The sequence below is a fragment of the Sus scrofa genome, chromosome 2 (genome assembly GCF_054392235.1).
Source record: "Sus scrofa isolate SSC_HxYL_T2T_F1_AM1 chromosome 2, Sscrofa_HxYL_maternal_Yorkshire_Landrace_v2.0, whole genome shotgun sequence".
Classification (NCBI taxonomy): Eukaryota; Metazoa; Chordata; class Mammalia; order Artiodactyla; family Suidae; genus Sus; species Sus scrofa.
The window spans coordinates 86,367,795-86,382,093 of NC_139384.1; the positions used below are offsets into that span (position 1 = coordinate 86,367,795).

Below are 14,299 nucleotides of genomic sequence, written 5' to 3' on the forward strand. Positions count from 1 at the left end.
CAGAGGCCGGCCAGAGGCCTGAAGCCCAGCCCAGCACCGCCAGTCACTCAGAAATTGGAGGCAGGCAGGCAGGTAGTCAGAGCGGGAAGAAGTGGGACTGTCGCCTCTGAGCACCTGTGCGCCTGGGCAGGCCCATGAGGGTAGACATCATGCCCATCATGCCCAATCACTCCCAGCAGCCCTGAGAGGGGAGGGAGTGAGGAGCTTCATTCACAGATGGGGAGGCTGAGGCTCAAAGGAACCCTAAGCTGGGACGTGGTGATCCAGACCAGAGGGTGGGATTTGTCTGCCCCCAGGGGCTGAGAGCCTTGGAGATCGTGGGGAGGGAGCCATGCCACCCCCCTGGGGCATCTAGGACAGGGCAGATAGGAGGTGTGCCCAGGAACTGCTCCAAGCAGCCGAGGCTGGATGGGGAAATGGAGGGGAGCACAGAGACGGTCAGGAGGAACTTGAATGCCAGGCTGAGAAGCTGGACCTTGACTCAGAAGTGAAGGAATCCACGGGTGGCCTTAGAACAGAGGAGGCTGAGCAGTGAATGCCAGGGTGGAAGGAGGGCTGGAGGGGACAATCCTGAAGGATCAGGAAGGAGGCAGGTGGGGTGGTCCAGGTGTGAGCGAGTGGCCAGGAGATGCATCAGTGGGGGGTGGGGGGGTATGTGAATCAGGGAGAAATGGAGCCCTTCAAGCTCCAGAATCAGGATGAACCTCAGAGGCCCAGCCTCTGGGGGAACCAGATGCCCACATCTCTAAGGGAACAGGAAGGTTTGGCTCGGCCAGAGCTATGGACATGGTGGGTCAGCAAAAATCAAGGAATCAAGAGCCAGAGGGGCCCTTGGGCTCTAGCTGACCATCTGCTCATATACCTCATGATGGGGAGCTCACCACCTGACCCCAGAAAGTCCCTCCCCATCACGGGGCGCTTCCTCTAACAGGCTCACACCATGCCTCATCTATTTGCTGTCTCCCAAAGCCCAGTCTCCTCTGAGATGAGTCTCCACCCTCCGAATCTTCAAGAGGGAGGGTTGATGGTGTCTTGTTGGCTTAAATATGGACACACAGACATCAGGTGCACAGACACTTCCCAGAGGCAAACCTTTATTCTCAGAGACAACTCCTATTTGAGGAAGATAACATTTTGGGAAAACCACAGACCCATCTCCCTGGCTCCCTTTGTACACTCCCCAGCTTCAAATGCCCCTTCCACCCCAACTCAAGGGCCCAATTGCAATCTCTGCCTTGGTGGGCTGCCTTTAGGGGCACCAACCCAGACAAAGTCCCACCCCTGCCAGGACAAAATCGAGGAAACAGGTCTATTCTCTAGGTACACCCCCATTGCCACAAGCCCCCTAGGGCCACCTCTGCCTTTTCATAGTCTGTATGTTGATTGGTTGATTATTTATTGATTTCAATGAACTCCCTCTGGAGAGGACCCTGCACTGGACACCCCAGCCCCAACAATTCAAGGATGTCCCATTCTGTTCTCCCAGGTCCCTTACCTGCATTTCTTCCAACTGCCCCCTTCCCTTTGCTTTCCGGTGACCTCAGCTCTGCCCCCATCTTGCCGAGACGTGCTCCTGGGTGACCAGGGATGCGCCAGCTTCCTCTTTGGAAAGCAGACCCCCGCTCCCTACTGCGCCTCTGGCAGGACCCAGTGTACCCCAGGAGGGGAATGCAGGGCGAGGGTCCGATCTGAGTCCTGGAAGGGGTGCGGGACGGGGGTCCGGGTAGGGGGTCCGTGTTGGGCTGCGCGCGCGCAGCGGGGCGCGGGGCGGTGGTGACCTTGGCCGGGGGCGCGGGTCCCCGGGGAGGGGCGGAGCGCGGCGCCCGGCGGCGGGCGGGGACGGGCGGGGACGGGCGCGGGCGCGGCGGCGGCAGCTGGGGCGGGCGGCGGCGGGCGTGCGGGGGGCGGCGGCGCCCAAGCGGACACGGAGCCGGCCAGCAGCAGCCGCGGCGGCGCCGCAGGGACGAGCGCCCAGGTAGGCGTCCAGGGCGGGGGGCCGGGGCGCCGGGGCCCGCTGCATCCCCCCGCGAGGCCCACAGGTCCTCTCCCCACGCGCCCCTCCTTTGTCCGAGCCCCACCTTCCCCGCCGCGGGGCCGGGCCCTCTTCCTCCACGCCAGGCCCCACCGGAACCCCCTCCCCAGTCAGGCTGGGCCCTGGCCTGGATGCCCTCCGCGCGCCCACCTTGGACAGCTCCCTCTCCGCACAATCCCCCCTCCCCCATGGTACTCACAGGGAGCCTTAGGCCAAGCCAGCCCCTCCTCCGGCCCACCGCAGCCCCTCTCTCTGTCCGGTCCGTAGTCAGGGCCCCTCCGGGAGCAGTCAGCTGGACTCTGAGCCCATCTCCCCCCTCCTTCACCGCACACCCACTCAGCTCTCCCTCCTGCCCCCCTTCCAAGCCCAGCCACTGGCCCAGGAGCCCCTCCCCTGGGGGTGCCCCTCCCCCACTGCTTAGATCCTCCTTGAGCCGAGGGGAGCCCCTGGGCCGGCCCGGATTGTCTCCGTTCCCTCAGACCCCCCTAAAGCAGGACTTCTCTCATCAAACCCCTCATTGGTCAGTAGTCCCTAGGTTAGACCCCTTGGGGCAGGCACTCTGTACCCAGGCCCTCCCCTGGCTTGGGGCCTGCTTTCTTGCACCGGAGGTCTCCAGGCTGCAGGCTGGGCTCTGGGGACTCAGGACCTGGGAGGCCCACCTGGCCTGGGAGTCTCTGGATGGGCTGCCCTGCACAGGGGAAGGACCCCAGGCTGTGTAGGCAACCACAGCTGGGTTCAAAACCTGGTCTGCTCTGCCACCTTCCTGCTGTGACCTTGAGCCCATGCGACCCCCCTGTGAGTCTCAGTGCCCACAGCCCCCTCCCCCCACCTCAGCCCATGGGAGGTGAGGGTGGGATTCAAAGGGCACCAGGCAGGATCCTGGTGTGGCTTTGGGGGGTTATTAAATGGGGGCTCCTAGTCAGGGATTCCAGGCCCTGGGGAGCCCCCCTAGAGGACAACCCTGCTGACAGGCTTGGAGCTCTGCCAAGGGGTCTGCCCCCAGAGCAAGGCAAGGACCAGGTCTGGGACGAGAGAACCATTGGTCTCTGGGCACCCCAGGTCCCCTGAGCAGTCATGGCAGTGCCTGGCTGTCAACCAGGTCTTGAGATGCCCACCCGGGAAAGGGCAGTGACTGCAGAGCAGACTGGCAGCCCTGTTAGAGCCCCCAAACCTCTTCCCAATGCTTTGCTTGTCACGGATGTGCCTCAAAGTCCACCTTGCATTAGAACTGCTAAAGCTCCCACAAGTGTGCCTGGCATGTCATTTGTGGGGTCCAAGTCGGCTGTTACCTCCATCGTATGTCTTCCTGACAAACCTGGTACTTTTGATGATTTGGAACGTGGCTTCCCAACCCACCACCAGCCAAGTGCTTCACATGCTGGGCCCTTGTGATGGATAATCATGTCCGTCCATCTTTACTGAGGGCTCCCATGTGCCACGCACCTGGCCAAGGGCTTTACCCAGCTTATGGCACTGCTCATCCCAGCAGCTCCATGGAGTGGGTACTGCCACTGGTCACATTTCATGGATGAAAACACCGAGGCCGACAACTTACTTGCCGGGGTTTTCACCAGCAGGTTCACATTGTTGGATCACACACACACACACACACACACACACACACACACACACAGCCCTGATACACACACCTGAGGAAAGCAGCATGGCTGGGGTGCAATCTTGCTTGCATCCTCCCATGTTTTCTCCCTCCCACTGTAGACATCCCCCCTCCCTGGCTGAGGGTCACTCAGAGATGGCTGAGAAGGAGCCAGGGAAGGGGGTCTCAGCTGTTTCTATAAAATAAGGATGCAGATGCTGGAGACAGGCCTCCTGCCATCTCACCCCCAGGGGATGGTGCTTCCCCCATTTCCATCGTTTTAGGAATTGCTGTGCTGTGTGACCTCCCGAGGTCACCCGACCTCTCTGAGCACAGGGAAGGGGAGAGAGGATAAAAGACCCCCCCTCCCAGGGAATTCTGTCCCTACAGGCATAACAGACCTGAACAGGAGGCCAGGGCAGGCCAGACCATAGTCTGGGTTTGGGGTTCAGGGAGGGAGACTTTCTCTCTTTTAGGCTAAGTTTTCTCATTTACAAGCTGGGTTGCTTTGGAAAACTTGATTCATTATTTGCAAATTCTTGGATATGCAACACTAGGATCACACTTATAGGACCAGGGGAGGAGAACAGTTTTAAAATGCAAGTTCCCAGGGCTGTGGCCCTGGATCAAAGGATTCACCACTTTTGGGGTAGCGGCCCAGCAAGCTGTATTTTAGAGATGCCCTGCTACCCAGCTCGCAATAGGTTTCCAAGCGTCTAGGCTGAGGGGAGAGCAGGGAGCCTGTGACTCCTGGAGAGAGGCAGCATTTTACTTATTTTGCAGAGGAGAAAACTGAGCCTCAGGGTGGCAAAGCAGCTTGCCCAGGTCACAGAGCCAGGCCTGCTGGGAAGAGAGGGAAAATTCAGCACCGTCCAGGGCCTAGGGGAGGACGCAGGGGGAAAGGAGTTTTTGGGCACCCCATGCTCCCATCTCCACACCTCCTCCAGCTGAGTACCTGGCCCTGAGCCTGGAAAGGAGCTTAGACCCCAGAGTTCCATGGAAGGGAAGCAGGCAGGCAGAGAAGGTCTGGCTCCAAGCCTGCCTGCTGGGCAGAATGGCCAAGTCGACAAGATCGACTAGAGTGGCCTTCTCGGTGGGCCTGGAGAAACGCTGCCTCCTCTGAGAAGCCGCCCCTCCCACCCCCTCTCGACTCGGTGGCTTTTGGTGTCTGACGCTCCTCTCCATGCAGGGTCAGTCTGGGGTTCCAGCAGCCTACGCCAGCCCTTCCAGCCCCGCCCCCCACCCCTGCGTGGAAGATGCCTGAGCAGAGCAACGACTACCGAGTGGTGGTGTTCGGGGCGGGTGGCGTGGGCAAGAGCTCGCTGGTGCTGCGCTTCGTCAAGGGCACATTCCGGGACACCTACATCCCCACCATTGAGGACACCTACCGGCAGGTCATCAGCTGTGACAAGAGCGTGTGCACGCTGCAGATCACCGACACCACGGGCAGCCACCAGTTCCCAGCAATGCAGCGGCTGTCCATCTCCAAGGGCCATGCCTTCATCCTGGTCTTCTCAGTCACCAGCAAGCAGTCGCTGGAGGAGCTGGGCCCCATCTACAAGCTCATCGTGCAGATCAAGGGCAGTGTGGAGGACATCCCCGTCATGCTGGTGGGCAACAAGTGCGACGAGACGCAGCGGGAGGTGGACACCCGCGAGGCCCAGGCCGTGGCCCAGGAGTGGAAGTGCGCCTTCATGGAGACGTCGGCCAAGATGAACTATAACGTCAAGGAGCTCTTCCAAGAGCTGCTTACGCTGGAGACACGCCGGAACATGAGCCTAAACATCGACGGCAAGCGCTCCAGCAAACAGAAGAGGACAGACCGCATCAAGGGCAAATGCGTCCTCATGTGAGCCCAGAGCGCCACCACCAGCGCCCCATTGTCTGGGTCCCCAGGCTCCCCAGTCCCTTGCCCCTCCTCCTCCACCCCTCCCCCTCCATTTCTCCTCCCCTCCCCGCCTCATCTCTTCCACTCCTCTCCCTTTATCCAACATCTCCAGTGGGGAAACTGAGGCCCCGGCGAGGCTGCGGCAGACTCGGGGCCCCAACCGGGTTCTGTCTCATCACTCTGCCTCCTGCTCCCGCCCTCCCATCTGGTCTATACCACCACCCCAAGCTGAGTGCTGGAAGCGGCCCCCTTGGTCTGCACGTGGGAAAATGGGGGATGCTGCCTGTCGGAACCCAGGATGCTGGTTTTTCCCCATCTCTGCCTGTCTCTGTGTCTCCCATGACCCCCACTTCTGACTCTTTCCCTTGGGTGCCCTCAGCCAGACCTGCACCCTGCCCCCATTAGATCACTGTGACCTTGCCGGGGAGGAGGGAGTTGAAATGCACATGGACCTCAGATTTTGTTTTCTCCAATTAGGTGTTTGACATCCGCTTCCCCATCGCCCTTCCATCCCTCATGACCTGTGGCCTGCACCCCTCTTCTCGGGTCCCAGACCTCCCTTCTCACTCCTGTCCCCACACCTTGGTGGGGGGCCTTGCGGGCTGGGTCTCAGGCTGCCAGGCAATAACCACAGGGCCCACAGCAGCACCCCGCCAGCCCCGAGTCCCACTCCTTGCCCTGGGCCTGGGGTGCAGGCAGGTACGGCTCAGAACCGGCCAATGGCCACAGCACAACTCCAGGGGTCTGTCCAGAGTGAAAGTAGAGGGCCTTCCAGGACACAGCCTGCAGACAGAGACTGGCACAGTTTGTCACCACTGAGCCTGGGGTAGGGGACCTGAGGTGCTGGGGAGGGAGTGCTGGACCCATCCAGAGGCAGGCAACTGGACTCAGCACCAGCAAGCTCTGCCCAGCCCACTTCTTCCCATCTGGGCCCTGGTGGGGGGATCACCTAGGCAGGTGTGGGTCCTGGAGTTAGGGTGTGTGCACCACAGTGAGATTCTGAGTGTTTTTGTGGGTGTCTTGATGATACCACACTCATGGGACCTGATGAGGCTGTGTAAGACGAGTATGAAGGTGACACATAAGCCTGCAGGGGGTGGGGGAGACACTGTCCATCTGGGATGGACTGGGATGATGCACTGTCCATCTTGAGTCAAAAGCATTTGGGGGTGGCTTCTGTGTGTGTGACAGTCTGTATGTGTGATAACAGTATAGGGTGTAGGTAGGGGTAGGTTGTGGTGGTGTTAACAGGACTGGACCCTTGAGATATGTGAGCCTTCGCACCTGCAAGAGGGCTGACTGTACATGGCTATATTTTCAGGAATGGGTGATGACTGAGCAGTGAGCATCTGTAGATCTGCTTGTCCCAAATGTCTGAGGAACACGACTCTGCAGTAAGGTGGCTCTCCGCATCTGTATCCATCAGCCATTGCTGGGTAACACATGACCACAAACTCAGCAGCTGGCCAATAGCACACACGTATGGCCTCCCTGTGAGGCAGTAATTGGGAGCATCAGCAAGGCTCTGGTCTCATCTGAAGGCCTGACCAGGGAAAGACCCACCTCCCAGCTCATGTGCTGGTGGGCAGCATTTGGCTGCCTGCTGGACGTGGCTGGAGCTGCCCTCAGCTCCCTGCCTCCTGGGCCTCTCCCTGGGGCCACTGGCAGCACTGGTGTCATTAGGTATAAGGAAGCTGTGTGTGTGTGAGTGTGTGTGTGTGTGTGTGTGTGTGTGCGCACATGCCTGTGCATATGAATGAGAGCCTGTGTGGTTGTGGTCGTAGGACAATGTGGACTGTGTGTGGATAAGAGGGACTGTTCACGTCTGTCTTGGTAGCTGTGTGTTTTTTCCCCTCTGTGTTTGTGTGGCTATTCACTCTGCAAATATTTACTGGGCACACCGTGAGAAGGTGAGAGTGTGTGTGTGTTTGTGTGTGTGCAAGTGCATGTGTGTGTCACCACCCGGCACATGGACAGGCTCACAGAAGGAGAACGGGCAGCACCCTGCTTGAGCACAGCTGAGCCACTTACCCTGTGGCGGGTCCAGGGCCCACCGGCAGCCGGTGTTGACCTCTCCCCCTTGAAGGTGCAGGAGAAAGTGGGGCTGGGCAGGGGTCTGCAGCCCTTTCTCAGGGACACACCCTGATAGCACAATCTCCCTGGGGCCCTGCCCGCCTCCAGGCCTCTCCTGCCCCAACCCTGGGGAAGAGAGGGGTTCTGCAGTAGGGGCGCAGAACCTGCCCCAGCTGCTGGCCCATCCTGCCTCGGCACCCCTGGGTCTGGGGTCTGTGCCAGGCCATGCTTTCTGTGACCCCACCCCTGTCCCCTCTCCCCCCGCATGTGGGTGCCCCCCACCCCCACCGCCCCCGTCGTGGGGTCTGTGTAGCATTCGCTCTAGAAATAGTCTTCCTGCAATAAAGAAGTGGATCCTGCATCCCCCACCAGTGCACCTTCTTTGGGGTGGGGAAGTCAGCTCGCCCCCTGAAAAGGATGAGGGATGGGAGGAATGGGGAAGTGAGGGATGGGGGTGTGGGGGGAGTTTGGACTTTTGTGATGAGGATTCTGGGGCATGGTGGGAACATTTCAGTGTTTCACCCCTGTGGTCCCCACAAAACATCTCACAGGTCCTTCTGGACCCTGTATTTACCGCACCAAGTGGAACGGATGGGATGGGCACTATGGTCCCTATGTTACGTGGGGAGAAACTTGCAGGGCCTCAGTTTTCCCATCTACTAAATTGCTCAGGGCAAAGTTTGCAAATTTATTTATTTATCTTTCTTTCTTTCTCCCTTTCTTCCTTTGCTTCTTTCTTCCTTTCTTTTATGGCTATACTTATGGCATTTGGAAGTTCCCAGGCTAGAGGTCAAATCGAAGCTGCAGCTAAGGGCTACGCCACAGCCATGGCAACACTGGATCTGAGCTGCCTGTGCCACCTATGCTGCAGCTTGTGGCAATGCCAGATCCTTAACCCATTGAGTGAGGCCAGGGATCGAAGTTGCATCCTCATGGATACCAGCTGGGTTCTTAACCTACTGAGCCACAACAGGAACTCCAGAGTTCACAGATTTATAAGCAGGGCCAGGACTAGGGTGAGGAGATGGAGGCACTTGCCATAGGTGATCAAAAACTCAGCCGTCTAGATACTTACTTTAATGCAATATTTAATGCAAAGGAAGCTAGGGGTAGCTGGTGGCAAGGGAGGTGGTTTGCACAAGGCCAGAATCAGACCTTGACTTTCTTTAAAAATTTGGCTATTTTGTTCATCATGAATTATTTCTGCATTTATTTTGAATTTTTAAAATATGACATTAGTGGAGTTCCCGTCGTGGCGCAGTGGTTAATGAATCCGACTAGGAACCATGAGGTTGCGGGTTCGATCCCTGGCCTTGCTCAGTGGGTTGAGGATCCGGCGTTGCTGTGAGCTGTGGTGTAGGTTGCAGATGTGGCTCGCATCCCGAGTTGCTGTGGCTCTAGTGTAGGCCGGTGGCTACGGTTCTGATTAGACCCCTAGCCTGGGAATCTCCATGTGCCACAGGAGCAGCCTAGAAAAGGCAAAAAGAAAAAAAAAATGTCATTAGTTATCTTGATGGTGAGTGTTTCTGTCTCTTTGGGGGCACCCCTTCAGGTTCTGGATTTGAGAAAAGTGCCTCACTTGCTTTGCCCCAGCCCTGCCGTAATCTTTTTTGGGGCCACAAAGGAAGACTTGAGTGACACGTGCTCAGCTCCTTCTCCCAGGGCTCTTAGGAATTACCAGACCTCTCAATTTTTTGGGAGGGCCTGGAAATCTGGGTTCATTTTGTGAAATGTCCTGATTTTTAAATGTTGGCAACGAATTTTGAATTTTTACAGGATTTTGGGGGCTGTGTCTTGTCAGAGGGCCACAGGTTTGTAACTCTTGTTCAGAGAGTAACTCCTTCTGCAGGGTTGAACTGGGAAGTGAAAGGCCCCGGCGCTGGGTTCTGCCTGTATGTGGCAGGGTTGAGGAGACAGGTTCCTGCTGGGATGAAAGCAGCCCTGGGGGGGCTCAGCTGGGAGGCCAGCAGCTCAGATCACAGGGTAACAATGTTGCACAAAGTTCTCAAAGTCCCAGAATAAGGTGGCTCCAGCTTCCCATGTAAGAAATTCTCCCCTTCATGTCCACTGGATGCTTTTGGAGACATACCAAATGTTGCCTAAAATCCCATGGGGCGGTGGAGGGGGAAGCATGCTAAAAATGCACATTCCAGGGGTCTAGGTTCATTTGAGTTGTGTGTGGCCCAGGAATTTGTATTTTACAATCAAGGCCCAGCAGTTAGGACATTAAGAAACCCTGGAAATTATGAGACAAGCTTGCGTGAATGAACTTGAATTTAACCTCTCTGAGACTCAGTTTCCTCCTCTATAAAATGGGGATAATATCATTTCACCTCCTAGCCTTATGCAGAGCTTTAAGCTAGAGGGAGCAGTTATTATTGTAGTCCTGTAGATCAAGGGACTGATTAGTAGGGGACAGTCTAATCGGAGTAGGGGGTCTAATCAGAATTACAGCTGCCAGCCTAGCCACAGCCACAACAATGCAGGTTCCTGACCGGCGTCTGCAACCTACATACACCACAACTCACAGCAACGCTGGATCCTTAACTCACTGAGCAAGGCCAGGGATTGAACAGGCAACCTCATGGTTCCTAGTTGGATTCCGCGGCGCTAGGTCAGGAACTCCAGTAGGGGACAGTCTTACCCTGCAAGGGAGCTAAGATTTAGATTTGAACCCATGGCCCCACCCGGGATTCAAACTCACGAGCAGCCCAGCGCCTCCTTGACGTCACCAAGTCACCTCAGAAAATCGGCTAGTCGCCCAGCTGCTAGATCCACCACACCGTACCTATTTGCATATTAACATAGCTCCTCCCTCTCGCGTTCTCCCCTTGCGTGTGGCCAGCGGCGGTGCCACTCAGCGCTCCGCCTCCTGGCCCCGCCCGCGTCCCACGCCCCGCCCCCTCTCCTGGGTGCAGCCTACCCCGCTGCCTGATCTGTGCCCCGCCCCCACTCCTAGCTCCCGCCGCCCTGGCCTTCCATTGGCCGCTCCAGCCTCCAGTGCCCGCCCCTCGCGCGCCGGCCCCGCCCCCGCGGGGGGGAGCGAGCGCTCGCGGGCCCCGTGGTGGGTTCGGCTGCGCGGCGGGGCTGAGGCGGCCGCGAAGGTCCGAGCGCAGGTAAGGGCACGTGCGGCCGCGAATCGGGATGGGGTCCACCGCCCCTGTCTCGGGCGTCAGGGGCGGGCGTGCGGCCGGGGCGGAGGGGGAGGCCGGACGGTCCCAGGTGGGGGTCTTGGAACGGCTCCGAGTTGGCTGCGGACAGGGTTGGGAGTCCGGGTCTGTGAGGAGGGACGGAGAATCCCGATTAGAGTTGGGGGTGGGGGTCTGTGAGGGGGGGCCGAGGATCCGGGTTAGAGTTGTGGTCGGGGTTTGTGAGGAGAGGCTGGGGTCTGAGGAGGGCCGGGGAATCTGGGTTGTAATTGGGGATCTGGGCTGGGTTCTATGAGGAGGGGCCAGGGATCTGGGCTGGAGTTAGGGATTGGGGTCCACTGAACGGGGGCTGGGGTATCCAGGCTGGAGTTGGGGGTCAGGGTCTGTGAAGGGGAGGCTGGGGCCTACGATTCGGGTTGGAGTTGGGGGTCAGGGTCTGTGAGGAGGGGCTAGGGTCTGTGAAGAGGGGTCAGGGATCTGGGCTGGAGCTGGGCGTCAGGATCGTGAAGAGGGGGCCGGAGTTGGGGGCTGGCATTAGAATTAGGGATCAGGACTGGAGTTGGGGCTCCAAGTTAGCTGGGAAGAGGACTGCGATGGAGTTGGTCCCCTTGTCTAGGAAGGGTGATTGAGGACCTCTGGTCAGGATGAGCTGGCACAGGGCCAGAGAGCAGAGCTGAGGGGGAGCTGAGGGAAGCAGGTGGGGGTCAGGCTCCTTTCCAAAGGCATGGGAGAGCTGTGGGGAGAGGTGGAGAGTTAGGAGTGTGTGGGTGATGAGAAAGGGGGAGGTGGGATAGAAGCTGCAGGTGTTCTGCAGGAGGGTGACTTCAGGAGGAAATGGGGGCCTCAGAAGTCAGTTATGAAGATTGACGAGGGGAGTCACTGAGGCTTTGGCTGATCATTGGGGTCCAAGGGGGCATGGGTCAGAGACTCCTTGGCAAAGCAGTGAGCTGCAGGAGATGGGCGTTGGACATACTTTGCGAGGTCCGTTTCTGGGATGTGGTGCGCAAAGGGGAATGTCTTGGGAAGCAGAAAGCCTGGAGTTGGTGACTGAATTTTTCAGGAAATTTTGGGCTCAGGAGCGAGGAATCAAAGTGGGAGTTTTGGGGACAATGATACTAAGGGATGTAGGTGGCACTTTATTTTTCCCAGGGAGTAGGGTTGCTCAGGGTTGAAAGGTGGGCAGGAGAAGACAAGCTTGATGAACAGCAGCTGAGGGCCTTCCCTGTTGCTAGGTGTCAGCGAGGCAAATGCCAAGTTCACAAACTTGTTCAGTCATGTGCTGTGGTCTTGCCCAGATTGAGGTCATGGTCTCTGGAAGGTGGGCCTGTGTTCCCATCTTGACTCTGGCTGCTCGCTTGGCTGGCTTGCCTCTGGGGGGTTTAGTTTACTCCTCTGTAGAATGGCAAAGAAAACAGGAGCAGGCACCTCATAGGATTGCCGCGAGGGTCAAATGAGGGGATGCGTGCACCTTGCTTGCTCCTGGCACATGGTGAGGGTTCGTGCGCCTTGATAATAATGTTCTAAATTAAGGTTTTTTGGGGGGGAGGAAGGTGGGTGGGTAGAATTACTGGCTTGTCAAGGAGGGGAGGGAAGGAATCACTTGGAACTTGACTCCAGTCCCTCAATCTTGGGGTGCACATAAGAATCCCCTCTGGAACTTTAAAAAAGAATCTGCGAAAATGTTTATTCTTCATTATTATTAAAAATGAGGGGAAGGCGTTTTCCTGTGGTGCAGCAGGTTGAGGATCTGGCATTGTCACCGCAGTGCCTAGGCTGCTGCTATGGCGAGCGAGCGTTGGATCCCTGGCCTGGGAACTTCCACATGTTATGCGCACAGCCAAAACAACAACAACAACAACATAAAAAGACAGATCTGCCTGGGTCTCCTTGGATTCTGAAGCTTTGTCATGGGACCTGTACACCTACTTAGAACTGGAGTGTGTGTGATGGACCAGGGTCGCTCCCCTGGGCACTGCTGACATTGGGGTCCAGTCATACTCTGCATGTCCTGTCGTGGGTGGTCTGGGCTGTGGAGCAGCGTCCCTGGCCCTCACCCATGACATGCCAAGATCCTCCCCATGACAACCACAAATGTCCCCAGACATTACTCCCTGTCCCAAGGGGGCAAAGCTGCCTCTGGTGGAGACCCCCTATTGGAAACAAAACTAAGTTATTTTCTTCTTTAAAGATTACATCTCACCTTTGAGCCTTAGGAAAGAAGTATGGCCATGCAGATTTGGTGTTTTTTTGTCTTTTTTTTTTTTTTTTTTGCTATATCTTGGGCCGTTCTCACGGCATTTGGAAGTTCCCAGGCTAGGGGTCTAATCAGAGCTGTAGCCGCCGGCCTACGCCAGAGCCACAGCAATGCGGGATCCGAGCCGCGTCTGCGACCTACACCTCAGCTCACGGCAACGCCAGGTCGTTAACCCACTGAGCAAGGGCAGGGACCAAACCCACAACCTCATGGTTCCTAGTCGGATTCGTTAATCACTGCGCCACGATGGGAACTCCTGGTGTTTTTTTTTTAATTTAAAAATTTTTTTATTAAAGTATAGTTGGTTTACACGATTGGGTTAGTTTTTTGTATCATCTCATGCTCTCATTTTGAGAGGAAAAAAGATCACACTACTTTTAAAGAATTTTAGAAATGCTGACTTCTTCCTAGGTGGGTCTTTTGTGGGGCTTTTGAACACGTACACTGATTTTGAATATGAGCTTAAGCTCAGTTTCAGGCCAGGAAAGATGCCTAAATAGGCGGTTCATTTCCTTAGTTGTTACCTAGTGCAGGAGACTTCTGCAGAAGTTTGAGTTCTTTGGGTGATTTTTGGTCTCACACTAAAAATAATTATGACCGTTGCCATTGTTTTCTGCTCTTGTTTGTGTTTCATAAAGCCCGAGGCCCTATAGTTTGAAGGGAGAGGCAACCAAATGTGAATTACCCTGACACACACGTTGTAGCCCTGTGCTTACTGAATGGAGGCATTTTTTTGGTGCACCCTGTTGTAGTGTAAAAAGCGCCTTCTTCCCTCCAAAGTGTTATTACAGGTTTTCTCATTTGCATCTGGAAACAAATAATCGTCTTTTAAGCGTAGTTGGGCCTGGCCTCCATGATTTTGGAACTTTCTGTCACTTTGTAGAGAGGAGGGTTCCCAGGACAGCTGCATGGTTGCTGGGCATTGACACAAACTTCTCCCCCTTCCCTTGCTTCACAGCCTGTGGGTGTTCTGGACGTTTCCCATCCGTAGAATCCCACACTGGGTGTCCTTCTGTGTCTGTTCTCTCACTGAGCATCGTGGTCTCCAGGTCCATCCACGTGGTAGCGAGTGTTGGGGCTTCTCTCCTTTTCACGGCTGAGTGATGCTCCCATGTGTGGAGGGATCACATTTGTTTATCCATTCATCTATCACTGGACATCTGGGGTGCTTCCACGTTTTGGAAGTGAAGATTCATACTGCTGTGTAAATGGCTTCTTTTTTCCTGGGAGTTCAGTAACCCATTAAACTGAAGCTTGGAAGTGGGGTCTTTCTGGCGTCAGCCTCTGGTTCTGCCTCTCTCTTGCA

At 56.5% G+C, this 14,299-nt stretch overlaps 2 protein-coding genes across 9 annotated transcripts in view; both read left to right on the forward strand.

The window, feature by feature from the left end:
- The first annotated feature begins 1,924 nt into the window (after positions 1-1,924).
- On the forward strand, positions 1,925-7,951 carry DIRAS1 (DIRAS family GTPase 1). Its single transcript, XM_021084177.2, has 2 exons — positions 1,925-1,975; positions 4,819-7,951. The coding sequence occupies exon 2, from the start codon at positions 4,886-4,888 to the stop codon at positions 5,480-5,482; it is 597 nt and encodes a 198-aa protein (XP_020939836.1). The 5' UTR covers positions 1,925-1,975; positions 4,819-4,885; the 3' UTR covers positions 5,483-7,951.
- Positions 7,952-10,657: 2,706 nt separating this feature from the next.
- Positions 10,658-14,299, forward strand: part of GNG7 (G protein subunit gamma 7) — a 153,938-nt gene continuing 150,296 nt past the window's right edge. For all 8 annotated transcript variants that reach the window (XR_014837919.1, XR_014837920.1, XR_014837923.1 and 5 more), the window contains exon 1: positions 10,658-10,706. The gene's annotated coding sequence lies outside the window, so the exon portion shown is untranslated. The remainder of the gene's footprint in view (positions 10,707-14,299) is intronic.

Excerpts from the sequence above, each read along its gene's own strand:
- DIRAS1 (XM_021084177.2), top strand. The coding sequence starts at position 4,886 with ATGCCTGAGCAGAGCAACGACTACCGAGTGGTGGTGTTCGGGGCGGGT.